The sequence below is a fragment of the Pristis pectinata genome, chromosome 2 (assembly GCF_009764475.1).
Source record: "Pristis pectinata isolate sPriPec2 chromosome 2, sPriPec2.1.pri, whole genome shotgun sequence".
NCBI lineage: Eukaryota > Metazoa > Chordata > Chondrichthyes > Rhinopristiformes > Pristidae > Pristis > Pristis pectinata.
The window spans coordinates 47336375-47360473 of NC_067406.1; the positions used below are offsets into that span (position 1 = coordinate 47336375).

At 37.9% G+C, this 24099-nt stretch overlaps 1 protein-coding gene across 1 annotated transcript in view; it reads left to right on the plus strand.

The window, feature by feature from the left end:
• parp8 (poly (ADP-ribose) polymerase family, member 8) overlaps positions 1–20726 on the plus strand; it is a 292103-nt gene extending 271377 nt beyond the window's left edge. Inside the window, exons 20-26 of the mRNA XM_052010563.1 lie at positions 209–321; positions 1640–1712; positions 3696–3765; positions 5700–5773; positions 7265–7334; positions 9287–9371; positions 12032–20726. Of these exons, the coding sequence (XP_051866523.1) occupies positions 209–321; positions 1640–1712; positions 3696–3765; positions 5700–5773; positions 7265–7334; positions 9287–9371; positions 12032–12134 (588 nt within the window). The 3' untranslated portion in view covers positions 12135–20726. The remainder of the gene's footprint in view (positions 1–208; positions 322–1639; positions 1713–3695; positions 3766–5699; positions 5774–7264; positions 7335–9286; positions 9372–12031) is intronic.
• The last annotated feature ends 3373 nt before the right edge of the window (positions 20727–24099 follow it).

Here is a 24099-nt window from a genome sequence, read left to right on the forward strand (position 1 = left end):
CCCTTGACAATTATCAAAACTTGACATTTATTTTCATGTAAGTTTCTGTTTTGGGGAACTAATATGGGCCATTAACAGTGGAATTTATGTATTATCATGGAGAATGTAAACAACGTTGGTATATCAGAGGCAGTGTTATGTCATAATATGTTTGTGAACTGATTTGTTGACTGCAGTATAATACTTGTCACTTTATTCTTTCATGTAGCAATTAAAGTTCATGCACACGCCACACCAGTTCCTGCTCCTCAGCAGTCCACCGGCCAAAGAATCCAATTTCAGGGCAGCAAAGAAACTTTATGGGAGCACTTTTGCATTTCAGTGAGTTTCCATTTGTAAAATCCTTAAGGGTGTGAATTGCATACATCCTATTTTTTTTAAATAATATAATGAGAAAAGAAATGCTTCCTTAGTGTCTGCTTGAATACATGCAAGTTAATTTTTTATCACTATAGTTACTGAATATTTCTCCAAGATAAAAAGTTGAAGAAGAAAGTTCCTTTTATTTTTACTGTTTGGCAGTAATTAATAACAATGAAGCTTTATTATGACAAATATTTCAAGATAGAAGGGGAAGTGTTGAAGGACTAGGTTTACAGGAAGATTCACCTTGGAAATTGGTAAAAATGATCATTAATAAACTAACAGGGCTGCACATGAGAGGAACGCAATAGGAAATGTACGTTTGAATTCCTGATATCCTTGTCCGACAGATAAGGTGACTTGAGGATGCAGTTTCATAATCATATATATATGTGTGTATATACTGTATATATTTTTTTATATATATATAATAAATAAATAACTTTTAAATTTGATATTGAACATGGAGAGATAGATTTGCATCTTTCTAATTTTTATGTCTTGCACTGTACTGCTGCCATAACACAACAAATTTCACGACATATGTCAGTGATAATAAACCTGATTCTGAAAACTGCTTAGAGAATACTCAAGTAGGGTATATACACACATATATATATGATTATGAAACTGCATCCTCAAGTCACTTCCTTCTGAGGCCCAGGTGGTAAACTTACAAACCACCCCAATGTTTTCATATCTAAATGTCTTGCTCTTGTAGCTCTGTATATACTTAATAATTTTTTGCTTTGATCCTAATTCTTCATTTCTAGGTCCATGCTCCTATGACTCTTGCTTAGTCTGTGGCTCATTTTGACTGTCACCATGTTTGTTTTTGCCCAGGCTGGTGACAGCCTGTCTTTATGCCTGTATGTGTATCATTTTTTGTATCTTGTACATGCATTTCAGTTTTGTCTTGGTTCGTGATGGTCATTTGCCGAGGTCATGTTGGTTCACCTCTCACAGTGTTTCTTGCTTTCTGTTTTCCTGCCATCTTCTTTATGCATTCTTGCCACTCCCTGTTGAAGAAACCATCCAAGGGAAAGGAGTTAAAATGAAAACTACAGTTTTGAACTTTTGGGCAGTTCTAATGTATTCATTAGGATTTTTCCCCCATTCTCTCATTATTACTTTGGTGGAGGTTTGTCAGATACTTCAGTTCTGCCCAAAGTTACAATATCTGGAGGGGTAAAAATATTGAGGACAATGGTAATGATTGATTATGTTACATAAATTTTCCACAATCGTACTGAAATTATTTATGTTTTATATCTAGTGGCTCACATATAGAGAACTGGCACTCCATTTTAAGGAATGGTTTAATCGTTGCATCTAACACACGATTACAGGTAAGGTGAGGCACAGAAAAGACATACTTATTATTCTGTAACCCAATATCACCTCCTGTATGGTTGTTCTCTGATAACCACTATTGGTAATTGAGCAATATCACTTATTCTGAATGTTCGGCAATCCAGAAGCAGCATGCCTAGTTTCCCGAAATGTGCAAACTGCGACTGGTTCCCACTTCAGGAGTCCCATATACTGTATATAGGACTGATGCATCTGATAGTTCTTTATAAAACATCTGCATTGTGAAACAAAACAAGGTGTGAATTCTTCTTCACTCAATGTTTTAATGTCATTGTAAAACTTAGCTCAGATTTTTCTGCCAAATATTAGATATGTAATAGCAATAATTATTTATTAATAAGTTACTTGACTATAAACACATGGCAAGTAAAATTCCCCTGTGAAGGGCGAGTTACCACATACTGCAGAATGAGCCATGGAATTCTACTATACATGTCTCAGAAGCAACATCACCTGTTCAACACCATTTGAGTTTTCACATTAACTGTCAATTGAATCCACCAGAGAAATTTAGAGCTACCACTTAACAGTGTAAAGTTTGTGACAAGGAGACCTGTACTCCTTCAATGGAAATCACCCTATCTGGATCAGAATGGGAACAACTTATTTTGATGTTTCGGACCAGCAGAGGATAAATTGCTCTTAAGTATTTTAAAATTCTAACACCTACAAGGTGGATTTCACCCTCTTTCAGCGAGTTAAATGTGTGGCATATAGTGCTAATTCCCAAGTTTGTGAAATTGGCCAAGTATTCAATAAAACCTGTGTAAAAGTGGGACTGTGCAGTTCCCATCAAGAGGTGCGTGAAGAGCTTGCCACTGTCACTCTAATCATTGGGAAGCAGGTCAGCATAAAGACATAAAACCCCTAAGGCAGCTCCGCAAAAGGCTGACATGGTAGTGAGGGAAGATGCAGAAGGTGGGGTCTGGGACACAATTTCTTATGTGTGCGGGAACCCACTTCTCCCCCGCCCCATGTGATGGTCTGCCCTGGTCAACTCCTGAGCCACAAGTGAAATATAGCATGACTGAGAGACCAGTGTTCACAGAATGAAGCTCTGATCTGCTTTATAAAATCAGGTTTATTAACATTGTTAATAAAATTCCTCTAATGGAGGGCTTTATTTATAAGGAGAGATTTGATAGAGTGGATTTATTCTCACTGAAGTGTTAAAAGCTTGAGAGGTGACTTTGTAAAGGTTTCTAAAATTATGAGAGGCAAAGAATGGGTAGATTGTCAGTGTCTTTTCCCTAGGACGGAGGAGTCTGACATTAGAGGGCATTGGTTTAAGCTGAGAGGCAAGAAATTTAAAGGAGATCTGAGGGGCAAGTTTTTCCACAAAGAGAGTGCTTGTTATCTGGAATGAGCTGCCAGAAGAAGTGTAGAGGCAGATACAGTGACAATATTTAAAAGGCATTTGGACAGGTCCTTGATAGGATAGGAGTAAAGGGATACAGCCCGAAAGCGGGCCTATGGGATTAGCGTAGATAGGCATCACGATCATCATGGATGAGTTGGGCTGAAGAGCTCATTCCTGTGCTGTACGACTCTTATGACTCTAAAAGAGGACATAGTTAAATTTTTGAAAGATCGGGGAATTGAGGACGATGTGAACTGCCACAAAGGAGCAGATGAGGCCTGGGACAGATCAGCCATGATCATATTGAATGGGAGGCCAGGCTTTAGGGATCAAGTGGCCTACTCTTACTCCTATTTTCCTGTATTCTTGTGTTCAAAAGAAATTGAGACTCTCCAAGCAAAGAAGGAACTTGCCAGTATTATGACAAATCACCCCATTTTATGCAGATTACACTAATCTTTCTGTTAAATAAATAGTCTTGCTGATAACATCTGATAAGTGGATGGAAACTTGTAGGAAGCATACAACATAGACCAGTTGGACCATCTTTTATGCTTAGTATTTGTTAATTTGTTTTTTTTCCCCCCGTTTTCCACAGCTACATGGAGCAGTGTATGGGAATGGCATTTATCTTAGTCCATTGTCAAGTATTTCTTTTGGTTACTCAGGCAAGTATATTTTATCTTAAGCTTAAGACCCAAACCTTTATTTAATAGTTTAAAACAAACCAAAATGTATATCTTTATTTTCTCAATCTGATGATTTCTTCTCATGCAGGGATTAGAATTCTTTGTCTGAACTTTCTTGAATGCAAACAAGTTGATTCATAAAATATTGCAGAAATGTGAAGAACCATAACATATCCAATTTGGAGTTGTAGTTATTGACTTCATCAATCATAGAATATTTCTGGCTGAATGCAAAGGTGCTAAAGACTCATCAATAGAGAGGGTTGTATCTCCAATCATGAGTGACTGATTGTTGATATCCTGCCAGGATATCTTCCTCCCGGCTCACTAAAGTGGTATTTAGGAGAGGTCCCCATTTCAGTATCAATGATAGGTGCCTATGCTCCTGCTCCTGTATCCTGAATGACTGTCATAGACAAATAGAAGAAACTCAGCCACCATCCAGCGATGCCTCTAGCAAGGGAACTTTTTTTATTTAAATTCTAGTCATCCAAATATGTCTCGGGCTTTACCCAATTTCTTTAACGTCCTTCAAATGTGCTCCACAACGTCAAAGTAGTGCACATCTCTGATGTGCCTCCACCAATTACACATTAGGTTGCACTGAAGGTGTATCAGGTTTGCGCAGACTATTTTCTGTTCTCAGCCTTATCTCACCCACATCAATAGCCATGTTTGAATCAAGAGGAAGCTGTATGGCTGCTTCCACAAAAGGCAGCAGAATTTTAGGGCCAGTTTTAAATTACAATATGGTTAATATCACTTTTTAAAAAATCTGTATTTTTCTATTATTTGGGAGTAGTAGCATAAAATATTAATAAAATGAATTCCTCTGTCCATTATTTCAAAACATCCATTAATTTTTCACAAAGTATAAATCAACTTTGTAATTCCAAATGGAGTTAGAAAGAATAGGCAACTAGTTGAGAAGTTACTTCAGAGATGCTGCTGGTGGAAAAAGCAAAATATTTGAAAGCCAATAAAGCCATTGTAGTACCGTCAGAAATCTCAAAGCTTTCCTTAGGCGAGATTTCAATGTACATCTCTGGCTGGGAGATATCAATGTAGGCAACTGAATGGTTGTGGGGGGGGGAGAGGGGGAGGTGAGGGGCGGAACACAGTGAGGCAGTGTTTAGTGCTGCTGCTGCATAGCCCCAGCAACCCAGATTCAATCCCGACCTTGGGTGCTGACTGTGAAGAGTTTGCATATTCACCCGTGACCATGTGGGTGCCCTGGTTTCCTCCCACATCCAACAGATTTTTTAAATTGACTACTGGAAATTACCCCTAGTGTAGCTGGGTGGCTGGAGAATCCCGGGGGAGTTAATGGGCATGTTCAAGAGAATAGATTGCAAGGAAGTAAATTGGGCAATGGGACTGATGGGAATGCCCTGTGGGCCAGCTCAGACTCGATGGAGCAAATGGCCTCCTTCTGCATATAAAAAAAATGAAAATAGGAAAAATAAACACAGTCATTGGCGACAGTTAGCGTATTATTTCAAGTCTGCCAGTGACAGACTGAGCTCTAAAGTGCAGCAGTGCATTCTCTACAATACTATTCCCTGCTGACCTTTCCTCAGTACCAGGGGAAATAAAAGGCAGACTAATACATTGATGTTTGCATTTTCTGAATAATTGGACATCTGTAAAACATATTATTATTTTCACCCAAAATATAAGCAAGGTATAAAGGAAACTACTTAGCACAATGGGATACTTCAGCCCTGAAATCACCACTTTGTAAGTTGTCACAAAAGCTGTTTGGTTCCAGTGTATTTAAAAATCACATTTTGATGTTACATTCCCTTTAAAATAGTGATAGAGAGGTTGACTGAAGGTTCCTTTTGATGCAGTCACTATGAATAATCAAATTCTCCTTTATGATAATCAAAACACTTGTGTTTACCCTCTAGGGATGAATAAAAAGCAGCAGAAGGTGGCAACCAAGGATGAACAGCCTTCAAACAATAAAGCAGCCACTTTACAGGTACTGGGATGTTGCCAAGACAATTTCCATCTTGCACTATCCATCATGTAGTTGTGGCAAGTAGAGTACATAAAGATCCAGTACAGAATGCCACCACCAAAGCAATATATTTTTTCATCTGCCTACTCCTGACACTGTGTCTAAAGATTCCATTCCTAATACTGGAAAATCCATTTGTTTGCCCAATCTGACATGTGCTCAGTCATTTCCTGTAGGGAAACAATTCACCTACCTGAGCCCAGAGAACCTGGGGGCATTGGGAAGGACCAGAATTAGGAGACCATAGGTGTATACAAGGAAATACTATACATGATAAACAAAAAATATAAATTGTCAATACAATATGCATGTATATGATGGCTTTGATACTGTAAAATATCCCAAGATGTTTCAATGGAGAATGCTTCCTATAGATGAGACAGGAGAGTGCTTTTTGTACAGGGACCCACCTGATTTACATGCCACAAGGGATTGATTCACTTCCAATCTCCCAAAGCCAGCATAGCCTAACTTCAACCCAAGTTACCCACTGCCAGTCTAGAACCATAGTTGTGAGACTACCGGTTGTGAGGTGTGAAATTCAATTCTGCCAGGGTCACAGTGGGTTGGCTGCTCAACCACACAGTCCATCTCCTTTGTTATTTTCTTTGATTTCTCCATCTTCACAGAATATTTTGGGCTTTACCTCCCTGTGTTAGGAATAGAACAGAGTGGGAGTGAGAAATGGGGCACGGGAGCACATATTTTTATCCTGGTGCACATCTATAATGAAGCACACCAAATGCCACATTAACAAAGCTGCACACACACAGTTAATGTTCACTAGAAGCATCATGACCTCCAACAAAAAAAATACAGATATTTATCAATCAAATAATACCACATTGAAGACAAAATTAATTTAATTTTCCTTGTGCATAGACTTACAAACGATGTCCTTAGAGTTTTGCTTATCTTTGAACACCTTTTCAATATTATGTTAGTGGCTGCAGCATGGCTGATGAAGGCTTGCTAATGGGAATTAAAGACTCTTAAATAATTTGGAGACTGTGCCCAAAAAGACTACCACATCTCAACATGAGTGATACCAAATCAGGAATAATTGCTTGACATGCAACCACATGCTGTGTAAAAAAAATACTTTTCCTCATGTTACATTTAATATTCTTCCCCTTTTATTTTCTATCTGTGACCTTTACTCCCTGACCACTCCACCAAAGGGAACAGTTTATCATTATCCACACTTTCCAAACCCCTCATTGTTTTATATATGATCAAATCTCCCTTCAGCATTCTCTTCAAAGAAAAGAGTCGCACCCTCTCTGATCCATCCTTGCAAAGGTAGTCTTTCACCTCAGGAATCATTCTCGTACAGTGTTTCTGAAGTGTGTTTCTTAAAGGTTCAGACTAACATCCCTGCTTTTATACTTAAAGCCTATTGATAAAACCCAGAATTGTGTAGATAAAATTAACCCATTTTACTTCTTCCAGTCACAGAAAAAAGGACAGCAACCCCAGTTTTTGCAGAGTCGTAACCTGAAGTGTATAGCCTTATGTGAAGGTATGTTGTTCTCCATTAGTAGCTGGGCAAACCTTCAAATAAAATGATAAAATGTGGAAGAACATTATGTATTTGAAAATACTGTAAAACCTAACAGCAGGTCATTTTAAATCATAATGAGAGCTCTAGTTCTGTACTGTGAGCAATTCTATAACTGGTAGCTGATCTAATTTTGAAGAATGAAGGAATTCATACACTTTCTCTGGAAGCAAAGAATACACTTCTGAGGTTAATAGTCTAGATGAACTTTATCACGTGTCTTTTGATTAATTTAATCTGTCATGTTGTAGAATTTACTAAATATTTTTCCATTGCCCTGACATTCTCTCGTTGCTCTCCGGTCACATGCAAAGCAAAGTAAGTAGTCTGACATACAGTGCAACTTGAGGAATTAAGATATTTTCATACAGTTTGAAGCATCAATGGATGACACAAAGCATGCCTGTTCAGTTACATGGTATCAGTTCTCAAGTGACTGGTCAGATAATGTGAAATATTGAACATACAAGCTCAAGGCTGGGTACTACCTTTGAATTGAATGAATTTTGATGTCCCTTAATGAAGACAGAGACAGAAACATAGAACAGATTTGACGTGATCAGCTGTAGTGAAGTCATTTAAACCATCAACTTCAATAAGCAAAAATAAAGATATTAATACATTGATTTTCATACCCATACAGGCAGCAGGTATGTTTTATGAATAAATGAGGTAATGTAATATAACATTAGAAAAGAGGAGCAGGAGTCAGCTACTTGACCCCTCAAGCCTGACGTACCATTCCATATGATCATGACTGATATGCCCCAAGCTTCATCTTTTCCTTCATGTCAATTCCTTATGGCCCTCATTTCATTCATGTTTCAAAAATATATACACTTATTCTTTAAATACCCCTAATGATCTAGCCTCCACATCCCTCTGGGGTGGAGGATTCCAGGGATTCACCACCATCTACAAGAAGCTCCATTTTAAAATGACTGCACCTAATCCTGTAAATATGTACCCTTGTATGAGATTTTTCCATGAGTGGAAATATCTTGACACGTACCCTATCATGAACCCCTAAGGATCTTGCATCTTTCAATAAGATCACCCCCATTTTTCTAAGCTATTAGAATATGGATCTAATTTTGTTTAGTCACTTGTGATTGAATAACCTTCTCATCCCTGAAAGTAAATCTCTATTGGACTGCCTCCAATGGCAGCTTATCCTGTCTAAATTAAGGAGACCAAAACTGTGCACAGTGCTCCAGGTACGGTGTCAACAGTACTCTGTACAATTGTAACAATACCTCCCTACTTCTAAATCCAACCCTTTTGCTATAAAGGCCAATATGCCATTTGCCTTGCTGACCACTTACTGCACTTGTCCACTAACCTTTTGCAATTCGTGCACAAGAACATCTAGATCCCTTTGTAATATTACCTTGTTAGCATGGCAGGTTTCATATTAGTGGGGTGGAGGGGAATTGATGGAGGTGACTTGGTGCAGAAAGTGCATATTTCTTCATGAGAGAATATTGAATTGGATTTGCAGAAGTCTGGTGGTGGACCAGACAAGTGCTCTGGCGAGGATAGTATGTGGAAACATTTATTGGTGAAAAAAAATGTAGGGTAGAAAACAAAATATTTTGACAAACTAAAAGTTATCAACCAAATAAGGTAGAGAAATCTTCAATCAGCCACCCATCCACTTGAGTTAAGAGCCAGGTAAGAGCAAAGGGCAGAAAACAGTTGGTGGGTAAATATGTCACTGGCTTAAATGGACAGTAAACTCAACTTCAGAAATGCACTTGAAAAATGGCCAAGAGCAAAGAACCAAAGGGATGGTGGTATTGACAAGACTGTTTACAAGAAATGAGGAAAGATAAAGAAACAGAATCGATGTAAAAATGAGAAAAGTAACTAAAACAGAAGAAGAAAAAAAATAAGAATGTTTCTTTTTGCAGTGATTACTTCACCAGATTTGCACAAACACGGAGAAATTTGGGTAGTTCCACAAACAGATCACGTCTGCACAAGATTCTTCTTTGTGTAAGTGCTGTTAGATTTTTGATTTCTATTGATACAATAAGAATTCTTAAAAATGGAAATAACTAACTTGGATTCCAACTGGCACTGCTGAATTTCAGAAGCCAAAGTCTTCTTGATATACTAGATGAGGCCTAAACTGTGATTTATAAAGTTATTCTACCCTTAAGGATGTTTCCTCCATTCCGTACCAAAGACATCCAATTTCTTAATATAACTTAAAGCCTGGATCCAGGAAGGGAGTTTTGAATTAAACAATGTGTGGCTGTCTGTGAGGGAACAATATGAACATACAAACATACGAATTAAGAGCACAGAAGGCCATTGGTCCCTCAAATCTGTGCCACCATTTAATGAGATCATAATTAATCTGATCATAACCTCAATACTGCATTCTATGAACAGTTTTTTTGCATCCTTTGTTTATCCTTCATTTTAAAGATACTGAAAGCCTCTTACTTCCACCACCCTTTGAGGAAGACGGTTCCAAAGATTCATGACCTTCTAAGAAAAATAATGCCTTCTCGGTCTTAAATGGATTAATACAAGTACTTGATTATTTTGACTAAAGCAAAACATTAGATAAAATACTGCACCATATAGATAATGTGCACAAAACAGAAACAAAGGCTCAGGATAAATGGAAACTTTCAGTGGTAGTAGTTATGAATGGTAAATTAAAAGAGTTTTTGAATAGAATGCTCTTAAATTATCCTTGGGTCCTTAATTATATTTACAAGTTAAATTCTTTTAATCACGCTTGATACATTTTTTGTTCAACAATGGATTATGTTGTTTGTTCTGAAGTAGGAACCTATTTCTCATAAGTCAGTAAGTAAGGAATTATCTCAGATGCCATTGAAATGGAATCAAATAGTGCAGTGAAATAAAAACAGAAAACACCAGAAAGACTCAGTATATCAGGCAGCATCTGTAGAAAGAGAAACAGAGTTAAAGTTTCAGGTTGAAGACCCTTCATCAGAATTGGGAAAGTGAGAAAACAAGTTGCAGAGGTACAAAGAAAGGGAATACCTCTGATAGAATAAGGCCAAGGTTACCAAAGTGATCTCAATGCTTGGAGAACTGTCTGGTTAGTAAATGAGGGTAGTTAAAAAAAGAGAAAACAAATAAAGGAACATGTAAAATGCAGGTCAGATCTTTTACTGAGACATGAAAACAAAAAAAAAGAATGCTGTTATGGCTGACAAATCAAATAGTGTCTGTGGAGAGAGAGAAAAAAAATGAGCCAATTTTATACATGGATAACCTTATAGCAGAACTCACCAACTTTGATAGCAGATGAAAAAAATAAGCAATCTGAAATTGCTGAAATTGGTATCAAGTCCTGAAGTTGGTGACATGCCCAGACAGAAGAGGAGGTCCTGCCTCTAAAGTTTATGCTGATCCTTGTTAGAATAGTCCAGGATACCACATTCAGGTAAGTCAAAGTGGGAGTGGAATGGAAAATTCTCATCTTCCATCTGGGCACACTGCATTCGTCATGACTCTACATCAGATTCAACAAACTTGCTCTACCTGCTTTGATCAAATCTGGTCAGTTCTATTGTAATATCCACAATGGTAACTCAGTATACTTTTCTCTCTCCAGAAACACACCCTAATCTGCTGGGCATTTTCAACATTCTCCTTGTAGTTTTGTCTTAGTGCAGCTCTAACCTGCACTTCACAGCTTTAATATGTACCTTTGGTTATTTTCTCTCTCTCAATCTATTAACCCTGTGATTTAGTAAACATCGGCATTATCTCAGTAACTGTAACCTCATCGTATTGGAGTTATTCCCTTTGCCATATTCACCCCTTTCTATCCTCTCTGCAACTGAAAATTAATTTGAGTTTACTCACTTTTCCAGTTCTAAGGTTCCTCAACCGAAAATGTTAATTCTGTTTAGATTTCCACCTGCTCAGTGTTTTCAGCATTTTGTATTTTTATTTCAGATGTCAGTCCCTGCAGTATTCCCCCCCCTCCACCCCCAAAAGGCATACTGAGTATTTTCAGTTGGGATTTTAAAAACAGACATCCAGCCTACATTCCTCAGTTGATCACCTGAAGAGTGAACAGGAGCTTGAATTTGCTCGTCCTTATAATCATCATTTGTTGTGATTGCATTCTTTTATAGACACTTCATTCCCAATTAAATTAACACAGCCTGTGATTAAAGAAAAGTGTATTTTTGGGTTTTCTTGGGTCACTCCAGAAATTTGACCAGGCATTTTAAGGCTTGAGTCACCTTGCAACCTTAACATCACTTCTGCATGGGCCTCCATGGGAGAACAACTTCATTTCTCATGTAACATTGCAAGGGAGCTTAGGTTATATTGCCATAGGAGGACCCATCACTGGGCACTCCCAAGATATTGTGGATGTCTAAGTGCAGGCCAGACAAGACGACCTGCCCGGTAAATTTAATTATATTCATCATTGACTCACCTCTACTGCCCCCAAGTCCCACTTTCCACTATGATACACTGTTGTCTCAGTAATCTTTCCCTGATCTCTAGCTTCCATCCATTTTCCCAACCCCCGCCAATCCTCATGAATGTTGGCCCATGGAAGTGGAAGTTTACAATGGCATTTATTTATAGAAATATAGAAGCTAAGAACCCATGCTCCACAAGGAACATTGATTTGTTGTTCATTTCAGATATGAAGATGGCCAAGTGGGTGATATCAGTACAAATACACAGGATGCCAGCATTCATAAAGAAATTCTTCGGGTCATTGGAAACCAGACAGCAACAGGTTAAAAGAATCACACATCATCACTGACTGGATCAGAATGCCTTTTCTGGCTTTTAAGCTGCAGTGCAGTTTTGAACTAAAATATTAACAACCTAATTTCAAATGCACACAATGTTAAAATTTAAATAACGCACTTTAATTTCAAGATTTCTTATTTGAACCTAACATTTTAGTAATGCCAATTCCGAAGTATTGTCAAACATCAAGTTGGCATTGTTGCGATGGTTTTTCCTGGAAAAGATGTACAGTATTGTGTATTGGCCCTGATTTTATTCAGCTTTGGCAACGGTGGAAGATTGAGCATGAAATTGGTGCGTTATGACTGGGTTATATTCTGGTGCTGATTAGTTAAATCATGAATTTTAGCAGTGTGGAACTGTGTAGAATCTGCAATGAGTGATACATATGGGATTGTGCCCCATTGTATCTCTAAGATGCCATGTAGGAATGCCGAGGAGGAAAACCCTGCCTCAGGCATCAAATGAATCAAGGAGCTGTTTCCTTCCACGTTTATCAATTGTTCCTCTTTACTCATAAAGACCACATAGTTTTAGGAATGTTGATATAATCCTGTCCCATTAGGAACAGGAACTGTTTTTTTTTAAAAGTCAGTCTGTCCTATACCAGCCAAACCATAGTTTTATTTATGTTTTGAAAAAAATTATAATTGTGAAGACAAAAAGAAATATAAAAAAATACTGCCTGGGGTGCTTTGATTGCAGGCCTTAGTGAAGAACCCCCCCCCCCCCCCAAAGCACCATAATGATGCCAACTTTTTATATAACAAAGAGCCTTTTTTTAAAAAGAAACTCTTGGTGGTGATGGATATCGGTGCTGGCAGCCACTACAGGTTCCTTTTAGACCAGAATAAAAATAATAAAAATGCCAGAGCCTTGAGAAATGGTACTCCGAAATGTACATTTTTTAAATAGAAGTGTAGTGCAGGATTTTAGCATATTGAGACAATAAAGGATAGTCATTTTGATATCTGGACTGGTTCAAAAATAGAATACTGTTCTTTTCTATAAAAGTGGCACATTTATGTTTAAAATAACAATTGATCTTCAACTAAAATAAGGAAGTCACTTTACTGCTGAGCATTGTATCTGGTTGAAGTTTTTCTTTACAGACAGCATCTAATTTCTGGATAGAATTGATCCATCCAATATTTACTCTGAAACCTTTTAATTCTGTCCATTTTGAACTCCCTACTAATAAGGTTTTTATGTGAAGGGTTGCTAGACTTTGGCATATTATTTCAAAAGAAGAAAGAAAAGATTTTAGTAACTATTTTGTTCCAATATTATATAATCTTTGCTTAAAGCATGTGGAAGTGACCACATGATATTAAGTTGCTGATGTCATTGTTACATGACAAATACTTGTCTATTGTTTGGAAAATTTAATTTTGCAATTAAAGTTAGTAATATTGGGTATTTTATTTGCAGCAGAATCCCCTCTAAAATGTGCGATTTTACAAGGATAAAATAATTTTATTCTCAGCTTTATTTCAAAAGTAGCTTAGAAAGTTTGGTTTTTATGTGTCACTTGTTGAATTGTGGAGGAGTCCACTTTGGAGAAAGTTATACAGCCCATGTTGTTATGTATGTTACCATTGTGCAGATAGGGGAGCAGTAGCTCGAAAATAACATTGCAATATCTGTACTTTTCATAAAGCTCTTGAAAGTTACAGACTTAAATCTAGATACAAGCACAAAACACTTTACAATGCTTATTCCACTCTTCTGTATCAGATACAATTAAAATCAGCATTCAATTTGAAACTCTTTAATTACAAAGAGTTTAGAAATGCAACTTTTCGGACAGATCAACTGGTTTCATTCTTATTTGCTCTTTCACATTATATTGATGGTACTGATTTCAGCTTAAAATAATAAAAATTAAAATATCAGGTATGAAAAAAGTTTACAAATCAAACTTTCTTTGGACTTGTTTGAAATATAGGAATTACTTCTTTTGAAATATACTTTACACTATTATTGTATATAACATTTCTTATGTATCAGTTAAAAGAATCATTTCTGTAACACATTTTGGTGTTGAAAGATGCAGATTGTAAGCACGTTTGTAACAAGGTATGCAATGTGAACTAATTCTTCAAAATAGGTATCAAGATTTTCAACATATGTCCATTTATACTTATTTGACAAATTTGTGAAGGTTTGATTAAACCTCTCATTTTTGTCATTTGATGTGACACCACACCAGATTTCACTTATAAAGTATAGTTTATACTGTCCTTTTAAATAATATTTCTGTTCTGCATTTTAGTATCTTTCACCAAATCACAGCTTTTTTTCACATTTTCCCCTACTTATTTTTTGGTGTAATATCAAACCTGCATTACAGCACGGTCTAGATATCCACACACTGCAGCATACAGGTTCTCAGTCAGGATTTGAGGATTACTATTCAGGTAATCAGCATTGTATATTTAAATTTGTTCATGAAAATAACCAGAGGTTGCACAGGTTTACATTGAAAAGGTTAAAATTATGAGTTTCAGTGATTCTTATTTGGAGTAAATTCAATTCCAGGGTAAAAATCTATTAATAGATCAAGATCAATGGAAAGAAAAATTAGGGAGGATGTATAATGGGAGCTAAATTGTTAATAGTGGTTCTGCGACCCAACACCGCACCCCCCTCCCCCCCCCCCCACTCAAAGTGAATTTTTATACCATAATGTTTTCTTTGCATTGTAATCAGTGTTTCTCTCCACCCCCACCACCACCTCCCCCTACCCCCCGCAAAGTATGACAAAATGTTGGTTCTAATATAGAGTAGCATGAGCAGAATATGCCTATTTTCATTCCATGGGTCATTATGGTGAAGTAAACAGTGTTTTTTGACTGGCGTTTTTATTTCATACCTCACAGTAATAACAAAGTGGTTAATTTCCCTTGAAAGTATATTTCTTAACCATTGAAATAAATGGTGAAAACGCTCTCCTCATTGATGTAAATCACAATTATCAGCAGGCCATGTTTGGTACCTGAGCCATATAAAATAAAAAGGCACATGGGATACGTTTGCTTGCTTTAATACTTCTAATGACATTGCCCAGTATAACAGTGGAGTCCATATTATAACACACTAGAGATGCATTCCTTTTTGTGTTTGTAAAAGGCCTTTCAGTTATGAGCACCACATATGTGAATGGGTAATGGAGGTCTTTTGCAAGCAAAGCACAAACCCCAACACATTGACAGTACTTGATTGCATAAATTATTAAGGAGATGTCCTTTGAGATAGATTTTTGGAATGTGTCCCGTGCAGTAGGTTAGCTATATGAATAATTTTAACAACATTTGCTATTATAAGCCGAGTATTTGAACACATATGGAAGGAATGCTGCATTATTGGAAGTACCATCAATCAGATGAAATTTAAAATGAAGGCTCTATCTGCCTGTCCTTTAAATGTAAATAGGTGCAAAACATTCCATATTATAAGAAAAGTCATGATTTCTCCAAGCTCCAGAGAAAGCAGTCCTCCCTCTAAAACACTATCAAAGCACATTGGGTCTGATAATGCTGGGTGTGATCTGCAGTTTCATTCAGAACTACAAGCATTAGTCATTCAAACTGAAGTCAGTCCCAGGCTTGTGCACACATCCTATGAAACACACAGATCTGGGACTTACTAACAGAGTTGTGGAAACAAATCAGTCAACTTGCCTCACTAATGGTATAATGGAAGGGTCCATCGACGGAGCACTGGATCAGAAACCCCACTGGTTTCATTACGATTTACAGAAAACAGAATTAGGAGGTTAAATGGGAAGAAAAACTCATTTTCTAAAAAAATTATAGTAATTTCTTTTGATTATTTTAAGTGCTTTTGAATTTGTTAATTATTTTAATTTTCTGTTATAATTCAATTCTAGTATTTTATAAATATCAGAATGTCAAAGCATGCATGAATTATTAACATATCTTATCCATTTTATAGCAGGAAAACTGATCCCATCCTTGCCAACCATCGGGCGTTTTGAGGCATTGCTTGACACTATGCTGCCCACAGTCCAGGCACCATCTAGATCATATGTATCTAGGGTGCAGAGGGCCATCATGATAGGCCCTCCTCTTTGGGACGCAAGAACCATAGGCAGCAATCCCAGACCAGTACAATTCAGCCCATTAACTCATGGATTTCATTCGCCATAAGTGGAATCTCACTGTCCTTACATTGGTTGTCACCCTTGCCTATGTTATAGTCTCTGCATTTCAAAAGCAATTATATGGTGGTGAAATGTTTAAAATTACATCTGCAAGATATAAAGCCACATGAATACAAGTACAATTCTTATAAAAGTGCCTCATTATACCGTCACATAAGCACAGAAACAAGCCCTTTGGCCCACCACATCCATGGCAACCATGAAGCACCCACGAAGCACCCACATCCACTTATCCCACTTTTCCTCCTGCATTGCTCTGAACTCCTCCCCAACCACTCCTGCCCCCTCCACCACAACCAATTCTTTGGCATCCATCTACACTAGGGGCAATATACAGGGCCAATTAACCTACCAATCACCATGTCTTTGGGATGTGGGAGGAAACTGGAGCATCCAATGGAAACCGGAGCATCCAATGGAAACCACGAGGAGAACATGCAAATTCCACGTAGACAGCATCCATGCTCAGGATCAAAGCTGGGTCTCTAACCACTAAGCTACTGTGCCAACCATGTTGAAATTTCTCAATGAATTTCAATATCATACCTTCCCCCCACCCCCAAAAATGAGAGCCTGTCTTAAGTAGAAAACCTAGATTGTAAAATCTTGATTGCCTAGCTGAGCACCAAGCAAGTACCTGACACGTATCTAGGTTTTTGATCATGACTTTGTGAAACATCAAGAGAGCATCCAGCGAAAAAGGATGAACAGAAGCCTCTGCCCAAGTTAGACCAAATAAACCTTTGTCCTCACAAGTGAAAACGGTGCATTGTGCCCTCCAGTACATCCTTTGTTCCTAATAAGGACCATGTAAGCAGTGATTTTCCAACCATGTTGACAGAGAAACTGTCTCCAATCAAGAGTTCAGTTTAAACATTTTGCCATTTGTTGTGCACAATATTCCTACAGGTTATGATTGAAAATGCACACAAAACCTGCTGGAATTTCTATGACATGCTCTTGGTGGGCTGTGCTCCTCATCAAGAACACAATGTTAAAAGTAATACCCAGTGTTCCCTATGTGTATTTTCTTTCTGATGATAAATTCAAGAGCAGATTATGGGAGAAGTCACAGGCAGGAAACTACATTTTCCTATTTCATTGTATATGCTTCCAGACATAATGCATTTCAAAAGCATTTGCTTGGAGCAATTCTAATAAGTACAGAGTCAAGGCTAGAGTTCACATACTTGTGGGAAAGATCTTTTTTCACCAGTTTATTCTTAATTCTCCATCATACCTGGCCTTATAAATGTGGTGAATTTTACTTTTGGAGAATAGTGATGATGGTAAACTAAAAAAAAACTTGATTCAGAACAGTTTGTGACCACAAGTCCATCTTTTGAAATAGTATGGATTTCCTGAACTTTATTCTTTATGATAGTGTGGCATTTTGCAAACATATTGAAGCCAAACATCCATGGCTGTTCTGACACACTGCACTCAATTTTGATGAGATTCTGGTGGAAATTCAGGAATCTACATCATTCCCTAATTATTTGAGACCAGATTTGCACCTGTTCCAATTTAGGTCAACCACGTCATAGAGTTTGTCATTTGGTGGAAGTAACTCCAGGGCTGTCCTGGGTTAGCTGAAAAATAGAAATGGGTTCTCAAGTCAATAGGAGCATCTTAGCTGTTAGTTATTCCATACCCTAGTACGGATGTCTTTGGGGCAGAGAGGGAGAGTCAGTGCCTGGATGTCTTGGCCTATGGATTTTTGCCTCAACTTGCAAATAGTTTTTTTGCCATCATTTTATTTTGCAGAGGTCTGTTTAAAGACCCATTGTTGTGTTTTGAGATATCTCTGAGAAATCCTACTAATGCATCCCTCCCCATCCACACAGAGCAGATTGCACTAGAGCTTGCCCATTTTTATGGACACCCAGGATAGAATCCTGTACATGTGGCCATACTTTGGTCACAAACATGGTCTGAAAACATATGACAAAGTGCATACTACAGTGTCTACTCTCTACACATAAAGTAGTAGCCACTGGTGGAGGGGAGAACTTCCCACCCAAGTAAACAGGTGTACCGTAAGATTTCTCTACCCTGAAAGATTGCTTTCATAGCCATGTTTTGCTTGCTGCTCTTGTGCTCTACACTGCATGGGCAAACTGTAATTGCAACATAAGAGTTTAAGGACATATGTTTGGCCTACAAGCAGTGTTCCATTACATTTTGCTGTAGGACACAACCTAATTAAATGTTAGCATGAGCAGTGCAGTACATTTTATTTAAAATATATATTTATGGTATAGTTGCTAAGAAAATATATTTTTACAAAACTATTTGGATTTAATGATGTACAATGTCAAATTGTCTTATCACTAAAGTTATAATTCTAATTTTATCAGTTGATTGTGTTTTTTCGTACCAGTTTGAGCTCCTACAGGTCTGCTTTCACTCTCTGGTATTACGACATGGTGTTAAGGGTGTGTTGTTCAAGTGACTAGTGTGTTAGAAGTGTAGATCCTGCAGCAGCTACTAGTCAGGGCTGACTTTCTGTCCCAGTATTACTGTAGTTTGATAACTTAGTTCTTTATGAAATGGTGAAAGCCTGCTATTACAAAATAAGGTCTGAGGGCATAATATTTGCCTATCAGTCTATTGCTTTCAGTGGTTTGTAATTAACTCAAAAACACTTGGGAGGGTGAAATTTGTTTTTGGCAGAAGTGCAAGACAAATGATTACAAGTTGGCAGCCAGTTGTAAACCCTGCCCAATTTTGTTTCCCATTATGGGGTCAGGCAGAATGTTAAAGTCTGCTGAATTGTTATCACACTGTTCTACTCAATTGCCAAACCAGGGTTTTACCCCCTGGTATTTTAGACTTGATCGAATTGAATGGTGGGACTGGTTTGAATGACTGAATGGCCTACTACTGTTTTTGTTATTAATTGAGCTATACTCACTCATGATGTTAGAAGCAAGCCTATCTTTTACTTACCAATGAATTACCCAGTGAGTGAAGCACGTGCTCAGGAATGTACTACTATTCCATATTAAGACTAGAAGCTGCCGTGCTATCAACAATTTCAAGTAAGTGTGTTTGGGAAAAGAGCAAGGAAGTGACCTGCATATCTATTGTGTACAAAGTGTTGCAAGTTTGGGTTTATTTGCATTTGAAATTAAAATAATTCCCTCAGTGACAATGGAATATGAAAGGTATTAAGACACAACTAATTTGAACTGATCCAAATGAAGAAAAATCAGAGAAACCATCAGTGAATCCTGCAAAAAAATGTTGACAATTAATCATCTTGCCTTAATTACAGAGAGTGGGTATTATGGTAATTAATGCATGTGTAGAAGTAGAAAAATATCCTAGAGCTAATGTTGCTCTGAAAATTATACTGATGAAGAACACAACTTTGTTTTATTTGTCTCATTTCTTATACCAGGTTTTCAAGGAAACTTATGATGGTCAGCATCCAAAACAGAGGGACACAGTAACATTTTTAAGGCCCTTTATCAAAATGTTAGAGATACACATGAAACACTAACCATTCTTTCCCTCATTTTTATCCCTATCATTTGTCATCTTTTGAGGTGAAATTGGCCTTTGGTAGAAACATAAATTGAGTGACTGGAAATTGGCAGCTCATTTACACCATATAAAGACAGAAAATGCTGAAAATATCCATCAAGACAGGCAGCATCTATGAAGCAGGCAATGGGGTTAGCAATCTTTCAGAAACCTTCAATGAAGAGACATTAAAGAAGAATGTTAATTCTGGTTCTTGTTCCACAAATACTGCCTGATCAGTGTGTGTTTTTATTTCAGACTTCCAGCACCCACTTGTTTTCCTTTGGTATTTGTGCAAAATAGCTGCTGATCTGTTTTCACTCACTGTGCGCCACTGCCAAAGACCAGTTTCACCCCCTTTTCCTCCCTCTCATGATTTAAGATCAATTGCTAATTACCCAATATTCAAACAGAACAGACACAAATATTGATAGAGCCTGTAAAAGGAAAATCAGCCGAGCTGTGAACCCAACTGCTGAATCACAGCAGCCTGTTTTGTGCTTCCACCATTGACCACTTTCACCTCCACTGTATTCCTAACCCAGTTATTTTGTCCTTTTCGCGCTTTCATTTAAAATTTGATGCAAAATTTTCATTACACAAGACGTTGAGCAGCTGCCGTAAACAGATGTAATTGTAATTCAGTACCTTAGCTTTCAGTGCCTTAGAAATATAAGATACTGTCAACAACGACATCAATGTACATGATGTAAATATTGCCAAAAAAAATACAGAGGCCAAATATTTTCTGTACTCGGTTCACATTGCTTTTAATTAGAATTTTAGTTCCTGTTGCTGTCTAATTTTCCTCAATTTGGAGTTTTGTTTTGCTGTTTGATCAGTTCATGAACTGTTTTGATCAATCATTGATGTAAATACTTCATTAAAAAGGTAATCAATTCTTTTTGGTGAGTTTTCTGTGTCTGCAAAGTTGTGGATCTGTGATTAGGAGTGAAGTTCCATACATTCAATAAGTGAGCTGTCTGTTGAGATTATATTTTTATAACTATGACAAATATGCAGAAAACCATATTTTATTATTCTATTAGAAATATTGATCTTAACCCCCCAAGATCTGTAATAAACACTGTACAAAACAAAATAGTGCAAAAATTGCAATTTAAACAAAAGAAAATTCACATTTTAAAAATATCAATACAAAATTTAAAAAAACAGCAGAGAGCCAGCAAATGGAAGAAGGTTGATTAATTAGCTCAGCCATATGTTCTTATGTTAATAAGAAAAAAAGGGGTAGGACATTGGACCCTTGGGTCTGTTCCACCTTCATTAAAATCATGACAGATCACCACCATTTAGCGACACAGTGGTACAGCTAGTAGAGCTGGTGCCTCACAGCGTCAAGACACCCAGGTTCAATGCTCACCTTGGGTGCTGTCTGTGTGGATTTTGCATGTTCTCACTGTTACTGTGTGCATTTCCTCTGGGTGCTCTGATTTCATCCCACATCCCAAAGATATGTAGGTTGGTAGGTTAATTGACCACTGTAAATTATTCCTAGGGTATAGGCGAGTAGTTCAACTTTTGGGGGGGGGGGGGGGGGGGGGGGTGGAAGAGTTGATGGGTATGTGCAAAGAATAAAAAATAAGGATTAACATAGGATTCATGGGTTGATGGTTGGTGTGGACTTGGTGGGCCAAAGGACCTGTTTCTGTGCTGTATCACACAATGACTACGACTGTTCATCTACTCTATCCCCATATTCCATGGTTTCTGAAATTGATAAAAACAGTGAATCATAAATGAATGAAATCTAATGACTGAGCTTCCACAGTCCTCTGGAGCAGAAAATTCACATTTTTGCTCGTATTGAAATCCTATGGCAATGAAGTCAAACGTACCATTTGCACATTTGTTTTCTGTAACAGATGTGCAAAGACACCCAGGTCCTTTTGAACAGCAGCACTTCCCATCTCTCACCATTTAAAAAGAATCAGTCAGCTGTCCACCTGAAGCTGGCACAAAAAGGTTAACCTGCCATTGATATGCAAAGTTCAGATGGCAAGGGAAGTCCCTGCCATAATTTGTAAGACACAGATGAGCTTCCAAGAATGTTGTATAGATAGGAAATGTGGGTATAAGAGGGAGGCAGGGTCAGCTCATAAATTTTATACATGCAAGTTTGAGGCTAATTAACAGAGATTAGGTAGAGATTTTTGTGGAAGAGTGTACAAGAGCTCTACATGTTCACTTCCACCAAAGATGTGGAATGGGGTTGCTGATTTGCATTTCAGAATAGCTTAGGAATGGTGAGACAGGCTACACGTGGAGGAGGGCTTTGCTTTATATCAGCTATCTGCAGGGGGTCACCCATAATGTTTCAACAGACTACAAAGGAACAGTGGAGACAAAAGAGACTGCTAATGCTGTAATATGGAGCAAAAAATTGCTGGAAGGAACTCAGCAGGTCAAGCAGCATTTGTGGAGGCAATAGGATGGTCAATGTTTTGGGTCGAGACCCAGCATCACGATAGACATTACTGTATTTGCATTGGTCAAGCAACAATTACCAGCTCAAAGAGAGCAGCCTATAGAATTATTTGTAGAATTCACTGTCTTTAATATGCCCACCCCTTTCTCAGTTCTGACTTAAGTCAATGGGTCCTGATGCAGGGTCTCAAACCAAAATGTTGACCATCCCTTTGCCTCCACAGATGGTGGATGACCCACTGACTTCCTTCAGCAGTTTGTTTTTTTGCAGAAGAAGCAACGGAATGTGTTGTAAGTTGGCAATGAATTACTTTTGAAATGCATGCTCATGATGTAGAATTTCATGCACCTGGAATGCATATCAGGAACTCATGGGTGTATTCACCATATATTTATATCTGACCAATTCTTGATTTACTCGTGCCATTGTAGGCATTTGCTAAGTGAAGATCTGGCACTTCACTGCAACTGCAGAAAAAAGTTCTCAGTGGGTGGCAATTCACTTCGTTATTTGGGTTTCCACAAGGTACTTCCATCCTAAACACAGCATCTAGCCAACTCTCAATTCAGTTTCCTAGTTGGAGCTCATTGCATATTATTGGAAAGCTTCCTGGAGGGAATTCCACTATCTGTGCAAGTAAATAAACAACAGCATTGCTGCACCGGTACAACATCCAAAGAGGTGGTACAAAGCATTGAGCTAAAGCACCTCAGAGGTTAACAGAAAGCTTCACATATAATCTCAGACCTGGTATGCTGGGCCAGACTCTTACTGCTGACCCCCTTCTCTAGACTTCATCCTCCACTTTTACTAGTCTTTTGTGGTTCCCCTTTCCCCAACATAAACCCAAGTCATTCAACTATCTAGCTTAACCACAGAGCACTGTTTCATTCAGCCAGGGATAAACTACTAAAAATCACAAAAAAACTAATTAAAATTGTCAGAACTTACCAACTGATCCTCACACTTGCTAAGGGAGCCATCTTGTTCACAGCAGCTCAGCAAATGAGAGCACAATATGTCATTGTCACTCAGCCAATAAGAATTAAGCAACATTTAACAGGGGCAGTGGAGCAGGTTTCCCACCATCAATTCACAACACCTATTAGTAGTTTTGGTATGCACAATAAATGCATGTCAATCACAGTAGAAATTAAAACAGAAGCCTAATTGCAAATTTGTCAGCAATGACCTAAGTGCCTCCCATTGACCTAAGTCAGATCTGAGAGAAGGGTGGGCATATTGAAGACAGTGAATTCTACAAATAATTCTATAAGCTGCTCTCATTGAACTGGTGATTATTGCTTGACCAATGTGAATACAGTAATGTATATTGTGTTTACCACTGGCTCACTTGCTGCAGTACTTGTAGGTTTGTGAAGAGACCCCTATTACGGCATTTGAACCCATAATGTCAGGAAAAAGTTCAGTAAGTGATCGTGTGAGTAATGGATCAAAAGTGTGGAAAGTGACTAACACTAAGGCATGGGAATTTTAACGGAAAGCATCACAAAGGAGGAAGATAATGGAGCTATTTTCTGAAAGACCCAGATTAGGAGTGCAGCAACTCATTGTTGGAAATTTTTCTTGACATTATCTCCTGCTACAGGAAAATGCCCCATGAGAAGAAGAGGCAGACAAGGCCATTTCCTCTTCAAAAAAAAAATCACATTCTAGCCCATTTCCCTACAGCATGAGCCACAGCTCAGTCCACCATGCCCCACCAGCAGTGGCTTCATCTCCTACTGCTGTTTTGGATGTGTTTTGTATTAATTCAAGTCTCATTG